This window comes from Argiope bruennichi, chromosome 4 (assembly GCF_947563725.1).
Source record: "Argiope bruennichi chromosome 4, qqArgBrue1.1, whole genome shotgun sequence".
Taxonomy (NCBI): Eukaryota; Metazoa; Arthropoda; class Arachnida; order Araneae; family Araneidae; genus Argiope; species Argiope bruennichi.
This window is the reverse complement of record NC_079154.1, coordinates 77091293-77105838: the sequence shown is the minus strand read 5'-3', so window position 1 is coordinate 77105838 and position 14546 is coordinate 77091293. Positions and strand designations below refer to the sequence as shown.

Here is a 14546-nt window from a genome sequence, read left to right as displayed (position 1 = left end):
ATTTTAAAATATTATTATTAGTGGATTCAAAATTCAGAAATGTATTCATGCTTCATTTATTGCATTAGTATAAGAATTTAGATATTTTTAAAGTTTACCTTATTGAGTTATTACCAAGTTATCTTTTCATACCTTATTGAGTTTAATAATAAAATGACTTTTTTTGTATATTTTGCTGAAAAATATTTGCACATCCTGGCCAAAAAAAAAAAAAAAAAAAAAAAAAAAATGTTAAATGTAATAAGATACTTTGTGTTATTTCAGATATAATTTCTGAAAATTAATATCTTGCAAAACTTTACATCACTAAATTCTTTTAAAAAAATCCTTTTAAAGTGGCAACTTTATCATTTAACCAGGTACCTAACTACAACACTGGGTTTAACATGATATACTACACTTTCAGTTTTAGAAAATGAATATATAGATGAGTTAAAAATAGTAGTGTAAATAAAAGTTGCAATGCATCATAAAAGATAATGTTATCATTATAGAAGAATCTTCAATTTAAATTTAACCTAGGAATTGAATCTAATCTGTGCATTGATTACATTTTAAAAAGTAATTTAAATCCATTCACCCTGTAGTTTTATTTTTAAAAACAAAAACACCTACAAACATTATATCCAATCAATTATGAATATTGACTGAGCAAACAAAAAATGTTAAAAATACATTATATATATATACACAAACTGGTGTATAAGTTGACAACGTTTAAACTTAATAAGTCATAAGAACCATTTACATAAAAGTTTCTATTAATGTCGGCATATGATAAATTATAACAATAAATAGAACTGAACATTAATACATTAGTATAAAAAATATATATTATTTCAAAAATTAAGTAAATTTAGCAAAAAAAAATTCCAAGAATTTTTTAGAATAACTTTTTTTTTCTTTTTTTGCTTGTTTGTTGAATAATATAAAACAGTTACATTTGAAACTTATTATTTAATATAACTCAACAGACTTTTATAAAGCAATTTTATTTTTTTTAAAAAGGCATGAATGAAATATTAAGTAACATAATACAACTTAAGAAAAATAATTTATAAGTAACTTATTATTAAAGGGAAAAATATAGAAATATCTATAAAGCATGAAGAGAACTAACAAGTCAATTTTTTTTTTATAATTTTAAAATGGAAAAAATATAGAAAACATTATCTTAACATCTTTATATATATATATTTTTAAAGGCTTAATTTCACATTTGTTATTACATTTTAAAATATGATAATTAACTACTCTCATCTTCAAGAATGAACATTAATTCTTACTTTATTTAATGCAACACTTCCAACCATCACAATGCATTTGCTAAATAAATCTAACTTTTAAAAAGTTTTAGATTATTCAATATCCTTTTCTTTTAAAACCCTATTCAAGAATGGTCATGTAATGAAACTTTTTATATTTTAATGTGAAATAAGAGAATGTATTATAAAATCTCATATAATTATAATATTTTATCAAATTCTATTTTTTCCCCCCTGTTTAAATTTTAACCTCAGGAGTGTCACCAAATTCATAGTCAACAGAGAATGTCTTCTCAGGATATTTCATTTTACTCTCCGAGTTTATTTCCTCTACTATCTCTTCTACAGTTTCATTATCTTGCTGAAATTTAGTTTCAGTACATTTTCGGTTTTCATTTAACATCTTTTCTCTTTCATCTAATTTTGATTCTTTATCTAGAAGGTTCAACCTTTTAGCTTCCAACCTACATTCCTTCTCCAGTAATCTTTTAGCCCTATTTGCTAAACTACACTCCCAGTTTGCAATTTCAATTTTTTTGTCATCCATTCTTCGGTAGCCTTCATCTAACTGATGCTTCTTGAAATGTAAAAAACTTTGCAGAATTGCCATTTTTTGTTGCTCTTGTTTTACTGAATATATTTTCTCTCTAAGCAGTTTGATATTCACTTTTAATTCATCTTCTAATTTCATGCCACTTTCTTGTATTGTCATGGTTTTATTTCTATCAGTAGTAATCTTTTTCTGGAAAGGGCAATCGCCATGTACATCTGATAAATACAAAATTAAATTATCTTTTTAAATTAATGGCTAACAAAGTAAATGAATTAGAACAAGTAAATGAATTAAAGAATATATATGCTGCAATGAAATAGAATTTTAACATAATGTTAGTAGTTTGTATATTATTTAATTATTGCTACACATGATTGAAAATCATGCAAAAAACTTAATTAAGCATATTGTTAGCCTCAAAGCATTAATTTCGATATATATTTATTATTTGAGGAGCTTGCTTTTAAGAACAGGTGTTTAAAAGTAACAATTAGATTTTTAATTAAAAATTTCTGGAAATTTTAACATTTTTACTCGATTTTGGAATGTATCATCAAATAAAAATGATTCTTAAACCATTTTTTAAATTAGTTTTATAGTGATATCGTTTTATTTCTAAATGTTTTTTTCCCAATTACCTTTTAAGTTATTAAGAATATTTCAAAAACAATATTTTTGTTGTAAAATACAACAATTAATTATATTAATATAACAATTATTTACATTTATACGCATATGTAATGATAATACATTTTTGCGTGTGTGCACAATATTGTTGTTGCAATCAAAAATAAAATTTTAAAATATGATAAAGATAGATGAATCATTCCTATGACATTATCTTTCTTTAATGTTTTGACACATTAAACAGAGTTTAAAATCCTTCTTTAATCATTTTGTAATATTTTTGTGAAGAAACAAATATTTAACTAAGAATACAGATTTTATGCTAGAGCTAATGTGTTCTAATTTATTCTCGACTATATTACAAATTCAGTTTCCACATAATGTGCATGAAAAGCAAAAGTTGTTTTTTTTTAAAGTAATTGTTATACTAGAAAATAATTATCCAAAAGTAGCCATTAAAAGAAACCATTCTATCTTAATTATTGAGAGTGCAAATAATGAAACTGTATTAACAAAATATATAATACTTCTGATGCAGTTGTAATTGACATTCATGTGGATTTAAAATATTTGGTCAAAATTTGTTAGATTAAATTAATTTTGTAATTTCAACTGAGTGTTCTGGAAATACTAAATATATATTTATTTTATTGGTGTATTTATTAGATTTTAATAGACATTTTTAAAATTTAATTCGGAAGAATGAAAGGAAGCATTTTAGGGTTTTCTTTATTACTTGAAAGCATAATTTACTTTAATTTTTGATAAAACAATGATGATATCTTACCCTTTGAAGAATTTTCTTCTAAAGATTCAAAAGAATCGGAAATTCTAGGTCCATAATAGCTACGAGAAGGAATTTTCTTGTAAAATTCATAATCTGAATCCAACATTTCTTTTATAGGTATGCCATTGTCAATGCTTTTTTCTGCAGCTTTCTTTAAAAAGCAAAATAAATAAATAAATAAAGTATGAAAATGTGTTGATAGTGTAGTTCTATGATCAATACATAATGAATAATTTAGAAAAGACACTCTAGATTATGCTAAACAGTTCACAATGCAATACCAAAATTCAACTGAAATTTATAAAGATTAATAGAATATTTTTATGTTTCGAAAAATTCCTTAAAAAAAAAAACACAGTATTTTTAAAAGTGTGCGATTCTCTGTCTGAATGTCAAAAATTGATAGAGAAAATAATTCATCACTGGGGGAGGGGCAAAAGAGAATGCTTTTTATCCTTCTGTTTACATTCACAAGAAATCAATTTTAAATGAATGATAGATAATAAAAATAAATCTACACTCCAACAATATATAAAATAAAATTCATTTTAAATCTATCATATCTTAAATGTTTTTTTAATATCCTTTTAGTTCAAAACAATTATAAAAAATATGTATTTTTTTTCCCTCATCTTATTTTCACCTTTTCTACCTTCTATTGTAAAAAAAAATGATATGCAGCTTAAATAATTTAAGAAATAATAAGACCTTAGAGAAGACATAGAAAAATATTTCTCATTTATCTTAATATAAATTACAAGCATTTGTTTTTGTGATGTAAAAGGCTATATATTATTACAAGGTAAAATATTTTTTGATTTAATTTATGGTTTCCTTTTCATATAATAAAACGGCAAAAAAATTCTTTTCTTCTCAAATTCTTTTAAAAAGTCACAAACTAAATTTCATTATTTTAAACAAATTGTATTTTAACATATTAAATAATTTGTCATAATGATATCTGAAACAAGTAAGAAAGAATCTTTTAATAACAAGTTAGAAACTTACAAATTTAAACTTTTTTTAAATCCCTCAAAACAATCTGCAACAATTATTAAAATTAATCAAATAATTTATCCAATTAATCAGAATTAAATTAATCTAATTAATCAAAAATAAATTATTAATATTTTTTGATTCTACATACTTTCAAGTTCACATCAAAATCAGATTTAAATGCAATGTTTTCATCTTTAAAAGTTGCCATGATATTATTTCCATCGTCGTCACAGATTCTATCATCTTTGCAACTTGGATTCTGATAACTACAACTTGAAATCTGGGACTGGCTAGAACAATCAATATTTGATAAGTTTTGAGTAATAGTTTCAATTCCATTATTATCTGTTGCAGAAAGAGTGCATTCATCATGATCTGGCTGCTTGTCTATTTCTGAGATTAATGTACTACCACTTTTAGCTCCAGAATCCCCATCATTTGAATCCTAAAAATAAAAATTCAGATTGCTTAGCAAGATTTAATTTTTCTAATTAAAAATACTTCTTATAATTGAGATTCAGTTAAATAAATGTGATCTAAATTATAAAAATTATCTCCAAAAATTTGAAAAAAAGGTATAGTGGTAATATATTAATAGAATATCACAGATGAACATAGACAAAATTTAGTTATGAAAGAACCTATCAACATATGATGTTTGGTAATTAATTGCTGATATGCAGTTAATATGTAAATACTGATATGGAAATGCATTAAATTAAGTATTAATGGGTACACATAAAAAATACAGTATTATTCCAATCTTATGTTCGTGTCTTCAGTATTTCATCCTTGTTCTCGATTGATATTCCTTAGATTTTCTTTATTTGAGATCTTTAAAATCCTCATTTTAAGAAATGTTAAGTTTACTACCATTTATATCATGCTAAGTAATTAAATGCCATTGCAACCAACCAAAAGTACATTTTAGAGGGTCATCTAAAGATGGAGATGAAATAAATCGATAATTTTTATGAATTTGAACAATGGACATAAAGAATAAGAGACAAAAACACTTATGATTATTTATCTCAAGTAATAATTGTATTTTACATCTAGATATAAGTGTATGTTAGTATTGTAATTTTGATACTCAAATTTTCATCCAGAAAAAGGACATTGCAGTTTGGATGATTCCATAAAGTAAAAGATAACAAAATTAAAAGAATATATTACACAATATTTTACTTAATTTTTTCTAAATAAATGATCAGCGAAATTACAAAGGAAGTGCAATATCAGCAGTTAATTTGCATTTGTTATGTATCTGAAATAATTATTAGTAATAAGAACTATATAGTTCTATAATATTATTATATATTTGTGAAACATTTACTTCTTTTTTCCTGGACATTTTTACTTATTTACGATTAAGTTACCAATGGTTTGCACCATTTAATATCTGGTTCCTTGAAAAGTGTAAAAACTTGACAATACTATATTTAAAATTATATTAAATATAATTCTTAAAAAGCTTATAGTGATCTTGTTTTAGATTCGAAAATAAGTAATAAAGAAAAGTTTTAAATACAAAACAGAAGATCAGTTTCAGAATGGTAAAAATGCTCTGAAAAAGGAAACATTGCAAGTTTCAGCTCCAACATATATAAATATGTCTTATTCAACTGAATAATTGAATCATAATGAGATTTTATTATTTCTTTTGCTATTATTATTATTACTATGATATTTCATTCATTCTTTATATATAAATTTAGAGATTTTTTTTACATTTTTTTTATTAAAAATATGCACAAATTTTAAAGATAAAAATGCATTTTGAGAATATAAAAAATTTTACTTACAGATGTAATACTTTCTTGTGTTGTAGAAACTTCACAAATACCATCCAAGATATTTTTTCCATTCTTTGGATCAATGATTGGTAATGGTTTTTTCTTGCTTCTTGAGGAGCTCTCAAAACTTGATTTTGAAGAAGATTCTTTAAAAAAATACAATATATATTTATATATATGAATTGGAAAAATTCCGCATATTATGCTTGTAATTGAAATTTTCTGTTCACCTATAATTTTTTTCAAATATCCAAAAATATAATGCAACAAAGTGAACTTGAATAATCTTAACATATTCAAATTTATTTGGACCTGCAATTTAATTCTATACTAGTCACAAATAAGATATATTTGAATAGTGAAAATGCAGCAGAACTCTTTCTGCACCCCCTAAAAAAAAGTAAGATAAAATTAGCATTTTTCTTTTCTTTCTTTCATTTTGAGGCATATGATTATCATCTGAATGTACTTATATTATGAAAAGTCCATGTTTCAATAAAGAAGGAAAAGCTGACAACACTATATATATTTGAAGACGGAAACTGAAACAAAAGATTGTTTATAGCAAAAGATATTAAATTTTATGAGAACATTTATGAATTCATCAACACATTAATACACAAATTGCTTAAAAAAATTTATCAATCTTCAATATCAAATACAAATCTTCAATACAAAAATATCTTCAATATAAAAATTCTAGAACATGTGTTTATTAAAAATTCTAGAATATATTGTCATAAAATGCAAGGACTTGTAGTACAGAGCTTAGCAATAAACTAGATTTATCAGTTCAGATCAACTTGCAAAATATAGGAACAGAGAACTTAATCATAATTTGTTAGTTGGCATTTATACTATTAAGGAATATTCATGATTAATTATTAAAGATTTTAAAGAAATATGCAACTTTGCTCGAATTGAAAGAAACAAATAAAACTTTCAGTTAAAATATGAATTCTTGGATTCAGCTATTATGTATGAATGGAATTTAAATGAATAAAAAAGCAGTTTAACAATTATATCTATTAACTGTGCAACAGGACAGTTAGTAACAATCTAAAATATATACTCATTAAAAATTCAATCTTCATCTACTTTGTTAAACAAGAATTTTAAACCAATGCAAAATAAGAATACACAAAGTTATATTTCAAGATTATATTGTCTTTTAAATACATATTTCAACATACCAAAATCTGCATAAAGTTAGAATCAAATTAATTCCATTTTAAATTTTATGATATATATATATATATATATATATATATATAAATTTCCCAGTTTTATTTATCAATTCAAAAAATTCCAAATAAAGCTTTTTTACAATTTTAAAAACAACTACAAACCATGATCAGATCGCTGGTTTCGACAATTCCATGTTTCTTCTGAAAATGAGCAACACTGCTTTAACCAAGGAGCCTATAAATATTTTTCACTTTCAGTTAAATAAAGATAATGGTATACAATGAAATCTAATTCTGTTATGTAGTATTCCAATTTAACTAAAGGAAATGTCTAAATTTAACAAAACCTTGAATTAAAATTTGTAAATTGAATATTAATGTTATTTTCAATTTCAATATAATAATGATATAACTACCCTTCTACTTTCCTTTAAAAAAAGATTAATTTATTTACACTAATTTATATAATAATTAGCATAAAATTAATTATTATAAATATTACGCTTGGAAGCAAACAGTGTATATATATATATATATATATATGAAGTTTAACTGCATTATGTTGAGTTAAAATATAAGATTATATAAAATGATTTTGGAAATTTCCAAATACGAAGTGATGCAAATAAAATACTCCTGAATTATAAAATTCTCCTGAATAAGTTTTTCCCTGCAGTAAGTCAATTTTATGTCACTATTGAAAAGGAGATCCAGTTATATTACCTAAAACATGTATTTTGAATTTAGTTTAGTTTAATTATATTATCCTTTCATTTTGAAACAGCACGCAAGCTATTTCAAGTAGATCTTACTAGTTACAGCAATGATGAGATGAAGTGGCATGCAAATCTAAGGCAACACCTGCCACACATCCTCCAATTCCCACACCATCCTCAAAAGAGAAATGTTTCATTCCCAATAATTTCAATGTTCACTGGGCCTGTGTACATAGTTGGCTCTTTATTGAAATCAACTGCCAAACTTGAGCTTCCACTTTCAGATCAGCCCAAACCTCATACACATTTTGCAATATGATTGAGCTTGTGAAATATTACATAAAAAGTAGTTATTTGGCATTGTTGGTAATACAAAAGAGCACACACATATATATTTCAATCAAATTTTCAATAATGAATAGAAAATCTATAAACTGGCTTAGTTCCCTATTGTGTCACTATAACCATATGAAAGTTCTTACATTTGAACAATAGATATCATCATGTAAAAAATCTTCAAAATCAGACGAATTCTGAAATTGCAACTTCTGTATAGAGTTAACATAATCGGGTATGTATAGTTGACGACTCTTCGATGATGGTTTAACATGTATTCCAGTATTACACTGTAAAAATATATACAATTTATTATATCATATATCAAAATAAAATGGAAAGAGTTATAAAGTAGAAGTAATACATAAAATGATAATAAGCATATGAAGAACACTTTTATAAGCATATGAATAAATATCATGAAATGAATTTGTAGAACAATTCAAAGTTTTTGCCATGCATCTCTTCAAATTTAGATTAATTTGTATATAAAGGAAAAAGTTTCAGAATATAAAAGATTAAAAAAAAAATGCCCAATATTGGAATTTCTTATTTTCTCAATTTTTACACACTAAAAGTGAATTACATATAGTATAATGACAAAATTTCAAATATATAATTAAAAAAAAGTTTATTGAATAGGAAAGAGGTAGTGGGTTTAAGAATAACATGCTAATCATGTACCAAATACAAAGGAATTAACATTAAAATCTTTCATAAAAACTTGAAAAAAATCAAATACCTTCTCTCTTTTTAAAGTTTGCTACTGCTAATTAGTGAAGACAGGATTTATGATTGATGATGAGCTCTATTTTTTGCTTTGTAAATAAATAAATAAAAATTTCTAGACAATATTGCCATCAAATTGTGAAATATGTTATAAAGAACAATCAATTCACTGACATGTAAGAACAAAGACTAGGAAATTACAAGCAAAAGGAAATAATGTCAAAATAAAACCAAACATCAGTAAAATAAAGATATTATAGCTAAATTGAATGAAAAATATTTTTAATAACTGAAAAAATATTGCATTAGTTTAATTACAATAATCCTGTATACATCTTAAAAATTAATTTATTGTATAAAGTTAGAATTACTTTAACCTTAAGACAGGCAAATTGCAAATTGTATTATTACACAAATTTTAAAAAGAAAGGGCAAGGTAGATTTTTATCATTGTATAACAAGAATTAAATGCTGATTTTGTGATTAATGATTCAAATATGAAAACACTTATATATAAAAAATTCAATTTATTCAGTTAAGAATAAAATTTATTAAAGAAAATATAAGTAAATTTATCAGCTTTTATTAAATTTTATGATTCTTAAGAATTAAATTTTTATACACAATTACAGTTATCTTTTAGGATACAAATTGTAAACTATTTTATTGTTACTAGATTTCAGAATTATTCAACATCTTTTTATTTTAATTAACCAATGGATTTTAATTACAAAAAAATGAAACTTACATTATTATATTCAATATTTTTGATTGATTTGACTGCCATTTGTGGTCATACATTTTGTATATGAATGGTATATATTACATGCAAAACATAACTATACATTTTTATAAGAAAAGAAAATCATTGCCTATATATATATATATTAAATTTCTGCATAACAGACACATGAAAATGTTAATTGCATTTATTTCAAACTTAAGTAAAGAAATCATCTATAATAATAATTTATTTTTTATTTTTTACCTTACGTCCAGTGATATATGAAGAACAGTTTCTAGAGTAACAATTTGGAATAGAATGATGATAACGCAGAATCTATAGGAAAAAAATGAGACAATACAAGAGAAATCATAGAAGACAAAAAATTATAAGAACAGAAAGAATGATGAATAAAAAATACTTTTCAATACAAATATTTTATCTGTAAATAGGTAAAACAAAAAAAACTTATATGCCTCTTACTGAGGCCTCACTACAGCCAAATAAAGTTTTACCCAAGTTTAAAAATATTTATGTAATTATTTCAATATTTTTCTTTAATTCATTTAACATGAATATTTAAAAGTTATTTTTGTACAAAGGTAGATGCCACATTTAATACTGAAAATCTTCGAAAAAATATTACTATTTGTCATTTTGTAACTTGTATGTTACTAACACCCTTATTAAACATGTTGCAACATTCACAGTAAATAAAAGCATCTGTTCCTTATTCTTCTCATAAATTCATATAGTTGGAATGTAATTTTAAATTTTCTGAATAGGAATGAATTTATGATGCCAAGTAAAGGTATGATTGAATATAAGTATTAAGGACACCCCTTCTATCTTGCAATGCTTATTTATAAAAGTAACTCGGGAAATCAAATGCAACTTGCAGAAAAAAAAAAAAAAAGGTTACTTTAAATGAAGGATTGCAAAATATAATATCAAGAAAAACTTTAAATGCTGAAACACTGCGCCTTTATAATTCAAGACCTGAAAATCCTAATAGAATTGGTATTTTTCATTTAATGGATATAGCTCAATATTATACAATTCTTCTAAAATAAAATAAAAGGCTTACATTTTCTGGATCCTTCAAAGGCATTGGAAAATCTGGATAAGTACATGGCTGGGATAAATGGGTATTTTGAGATCCATTGCCAAAGTTTAATTGGTGTAAATAAAGCTATCACAGAAATAAAAATTATTTTTTGAAATACTACATAAATGAAAAATAGCAATTATATGATATCAAAAATATATCATACTTTTTCTTTCACAATATCATGATTTTTTAAATTGTCTGGTTTCTGTAAGGAGAAAGGATGGAGCCTAAGTTGAAGTAAATAATCTCGTCCATACTTATGCTGAATCATATTTTGAGAAGGTGCATCCATATCTAAAATACAGAAAAGGGAAAAAAAACTTACTAATGATTTATAAATAATTAATTTAAGAAAAATAAGTCATTACCATATTCAAATTACTGCTTCACATTGCTTGCAATATCTTATAATTGAAGAATATTCACATTTTCTTTTTAAATTCAAAAACAAATTTCATTTTAGTTGGAAATTTTTTAAATGAGTTGTTGTTTTCTTATTCCATTCTTAAAAATACAAGAGATAAAAAGCCTACTATTCTAAAAATTAATTTTAATAATTGTTTAATAAATCTTCACTTGAAAACAATAATGTATAATGGACAAATGCTAGAATCTTGTAGTTTCATAGGATAATATAAATATTAAAAAATATTCAGCATTTTGAAGATAAATATATATAAAAAAATCTTAAATCATTTCATAAAAATCTTAAGCTATTTTCATATATACTCAAAATATTCATTGTCCTTTTTTTTTTCTGTCAACATAAATTATAAGAAGGGGGGGGGGGCACTCATACGTAAAAATTCATCTAATTTAACTTTTAAAATTAATTCAATTACAATTTTTTAAAAAATATTTAAATTAATAATTGGCTATTATTTAGCCATGACCTACAAATACTTTTGGCTATACAGTAAATTATATGAAAAAATTGCATAATTTTTTAAAGTTGAATTTAAAATGTCTGCAAATTGTGAAAAACCCAAATTAGCTTATTATTTTTATTCAAGATATAATCTTATAATTGCATTTTCTTATTAAAAAGTAACTTTAGTTTTGTGGTGGTTTTATCTTCAGTATTGAAAATTTTATCAATGTATTTAAAGTTTGCCCAGCAAAATTAAATTACTTACAACCTGTTGGATAACAAATAACTTATAATTTATTTTAAAGATTGAAACATTATACTTTTTCCTATAACTTTTTGAATTAAATCTCAAAATATGCTTTTGAGAATTAATTTCCTACACGTAACTGCATAAATAATCATAAGCACATCACACAGAAATAAATGATAGATAAAATTTGAAGCTTTTCTTAATTGCACTGAATCTATATGTATTATTTTTAATATGTAATTATGAGTCAATTTTTTCATCCTTTTATTTTATATCAATTTTAGAATAAAAATAATTATCAACAAATAATAATAATAAATAATTCAGTAACAGGTACATTTAATGAATACTATTTTTTAAGTATAAAAATAGTATTCATATTTATCACCTGCTTCAACATGTTTTCCACATTTAATCCTTATTTTCAATAAATTCTGAACGGAATTATATTTTAAACTGTAAAACATTACTAAAATATTTTTTCAGATAACTGACGCTTTAAACAACACTATTTTCACTACGACTAAATTTTTGAAACAACGTGACAGCAATATAAACAGTAAGTAAAGTAATGAGAGATGAAAAATCTATTCCTGTAATTATGACGTTTCTTACGAAATTTTCAAATGTTTTTTTACCTCCAAGTCAGTTTCTGAAACACTAGTCATAAAATAAAGGAATAAGTAATAATAATAACGAAAGAAGATATTTTTAATGTTTGATGACAACAAACATAAAAAAATTCTCACAATATCGTTGAAATAAAAATAAAGTTATTTCTTTATAAATAATTATCCGAAAAAAAATAAATGTTTCAGAATCGAAACTCGTTTTCACAGTTTCTGTTTCTAAAAATTGCGTAAAATTAGAACTGAGATTTAATTGGATTATTTTATGTTGCCATATGGAGAAAAATAATGAACTCTTTCAAACCACATATTTATTATTTTGAAATTAAATTATTCTGAAATCGTGGAATAAAATAAAAATACTAGCTAACAAACAAGCTAATATAACAAGCTAACAAATAGTTTGAACGTCCGAATAGCTTTGTAGAAGTTTTATTTTCCACCTCAGATGATGCCAAACATTTACAGAATAAGCACAAAGAAGGAGCACAAGACTGTAGAACATAGACACCATACAAGATATTTTTTTTTTCTGTTCACATTATTTGCCACTACGTTCCGTTTTAGAACAACACATGGGTGTTTTGGAATGAAACTGATAATTTTGAGCTGCTGTCAAGTAGCGAGTGTGACACTTCTCCTTTCCAGGTTTTTACTAGAGATGCATAATTCACGAATTTTTGAATAACAAATAATTTTGCTATTGTTATTTTTAAATATTTGTTCCAAATATCTGTTATTTCAATCATATTATTAATTAACAATTATTACTTAATATTAAACATAAAATTTATTAATTGCAATTAATACTTAATTTAATGACTTAAGTAACGTGTGATTGAATTAATTTTTCTATTTCAGCTTGCTTCTTAAATTTGATTTTTTAAAACTATTTATTTAATTTTTTTATTGGAGTAAACCATTTTATGAAAAATTTGAATTAAATATATATGTCATTTCTTTAAATTGTTAAATTTAGTTCTATATTCTACCAATAAATGGCGCCAGTAGTAAACAGAGTATATGCAAAGTCAAGTCACAAGCAATTAAAAATGATTTGTATGGAATAGTGCATTATCTAATGCGAATATGGAAAGTGAAGATCACTCTCATGAAGTGGAGCGGCGACTTCACACTTTCCAGTGAAGTCACCGCTCCGATAAATTTCAGTGATATGCAATTCAATGATACGATAATTCCAATAACCGGTCCTTTCACTTTTCAAACCATTCACAGATTCTCTTTTCCTGTTTTGTTCGAGAGCTCCCATTGGACAGATCGTATCGATTGTTACTTTCCAGTGAAGTCACCGCTCCGGGAAACTTCAGTGATATAGTATCGATTGTTACTTCCTATCGTGATCCAAAACCTGTAATCGAAATATCGCCAGTAAGATCGTAGCAAGGATTTGAATCACACCCCTTTTTGAAAAGTATTGATCATTGGTATTTGTGACTTTATGATATTGGTTACGTAATAACCGCTCGTAAAATATTCGTCATCCCTAGTTTTTACACGGAAGAACGGGCATTTGGTTCCGATGGATTTAGCATGATCCAAACTCACTTTCACAGCAGAACAGCGTTCCGAACATAAACCCACCAATACCTAAACCTTATCACTATGAATCGCATCCTTTCCTAAGAATTATGAACAGAAATAACTACAATGCTGAGAGAAGCAGGAAAATCGCCAGACTATATAGTCCAGTAACTTCAACATTTTTTTTTTTTTTTTGAATAATTTTAAGACAAGTTTCTTTTTCTTCACAAAGATCTTATTAATGCCATAAATAATATCTTAATGCTTATGCAACTATAAATTATATATCAATATTATATGAAACTTAAAATCATGGACATCCTACTATCCCCTTCCTATTTTTTTTTTTTTTTTTTTTTTTAAACATAGAAGACGAAGACTGCATTTTAGAAATATAAACCTAGAGCACTGGGAAATTTAGATC

General features: G+C 24.4%; 1 protein-coding gene across 3 annotated transcripts in view; it reads right to left on the bottom strand.

Moving 5' to 3' along the window:
* Window positions 1-1092: 1092 nt before the first annotated feature.
* Window positions 1093-14546, bottom strand: part of LOC129966874 (uncharacterized) — a 47492-nt gene continuing 34038 nt past the window's right edge. The window contains exons 1-10 of one of the 3 annotated variants that reach the window (XM_056081477.1): window positions 12340-12428; window positions 10994-11124; window positions 10807-10911; window positions 9984-10055; window positions 8413-8556; window positions 7377-7449; window positions 6037-6173; window positions 4380-4676; window positions 3233-3383; window positions 1093-2033 (exon numbers count right to left, since the gene is read on the bottom strand). In XM_056081477.1, coding sequence (XP_055937452.1) covers window positions 1504-2033; window positions 3233-3383; window positions 4380-4676; window positions 6037-6173; window positions 7377-7449; window positions 8413-8556; window positions 9984-10055; window positions 10807-10911; window positions 10994-11124; window positions 12340-12418 — 1719 coding nt within the window. In that variant the 5' untranslated portion in view covers window positions 12419-12428 and the 3' untranslated portion in view covers window positions 1093-1503. Of the gene's footprint in view, window positions 2034-3232; window positions 3384-4379; window positions 4677-6036; window positions 6174-7376; window positions 7450-8412; window positions 8557-9983; window positions 10056-10806; window positions 10912-10993; window positions 11125-12339; window positions 12429-12589; window positions 12783-14546 lie in introns of those variants that run through there. The other 2 variants (XM_056081478.1, XM_056081479.1) reach the window with 2 other exon arrangements.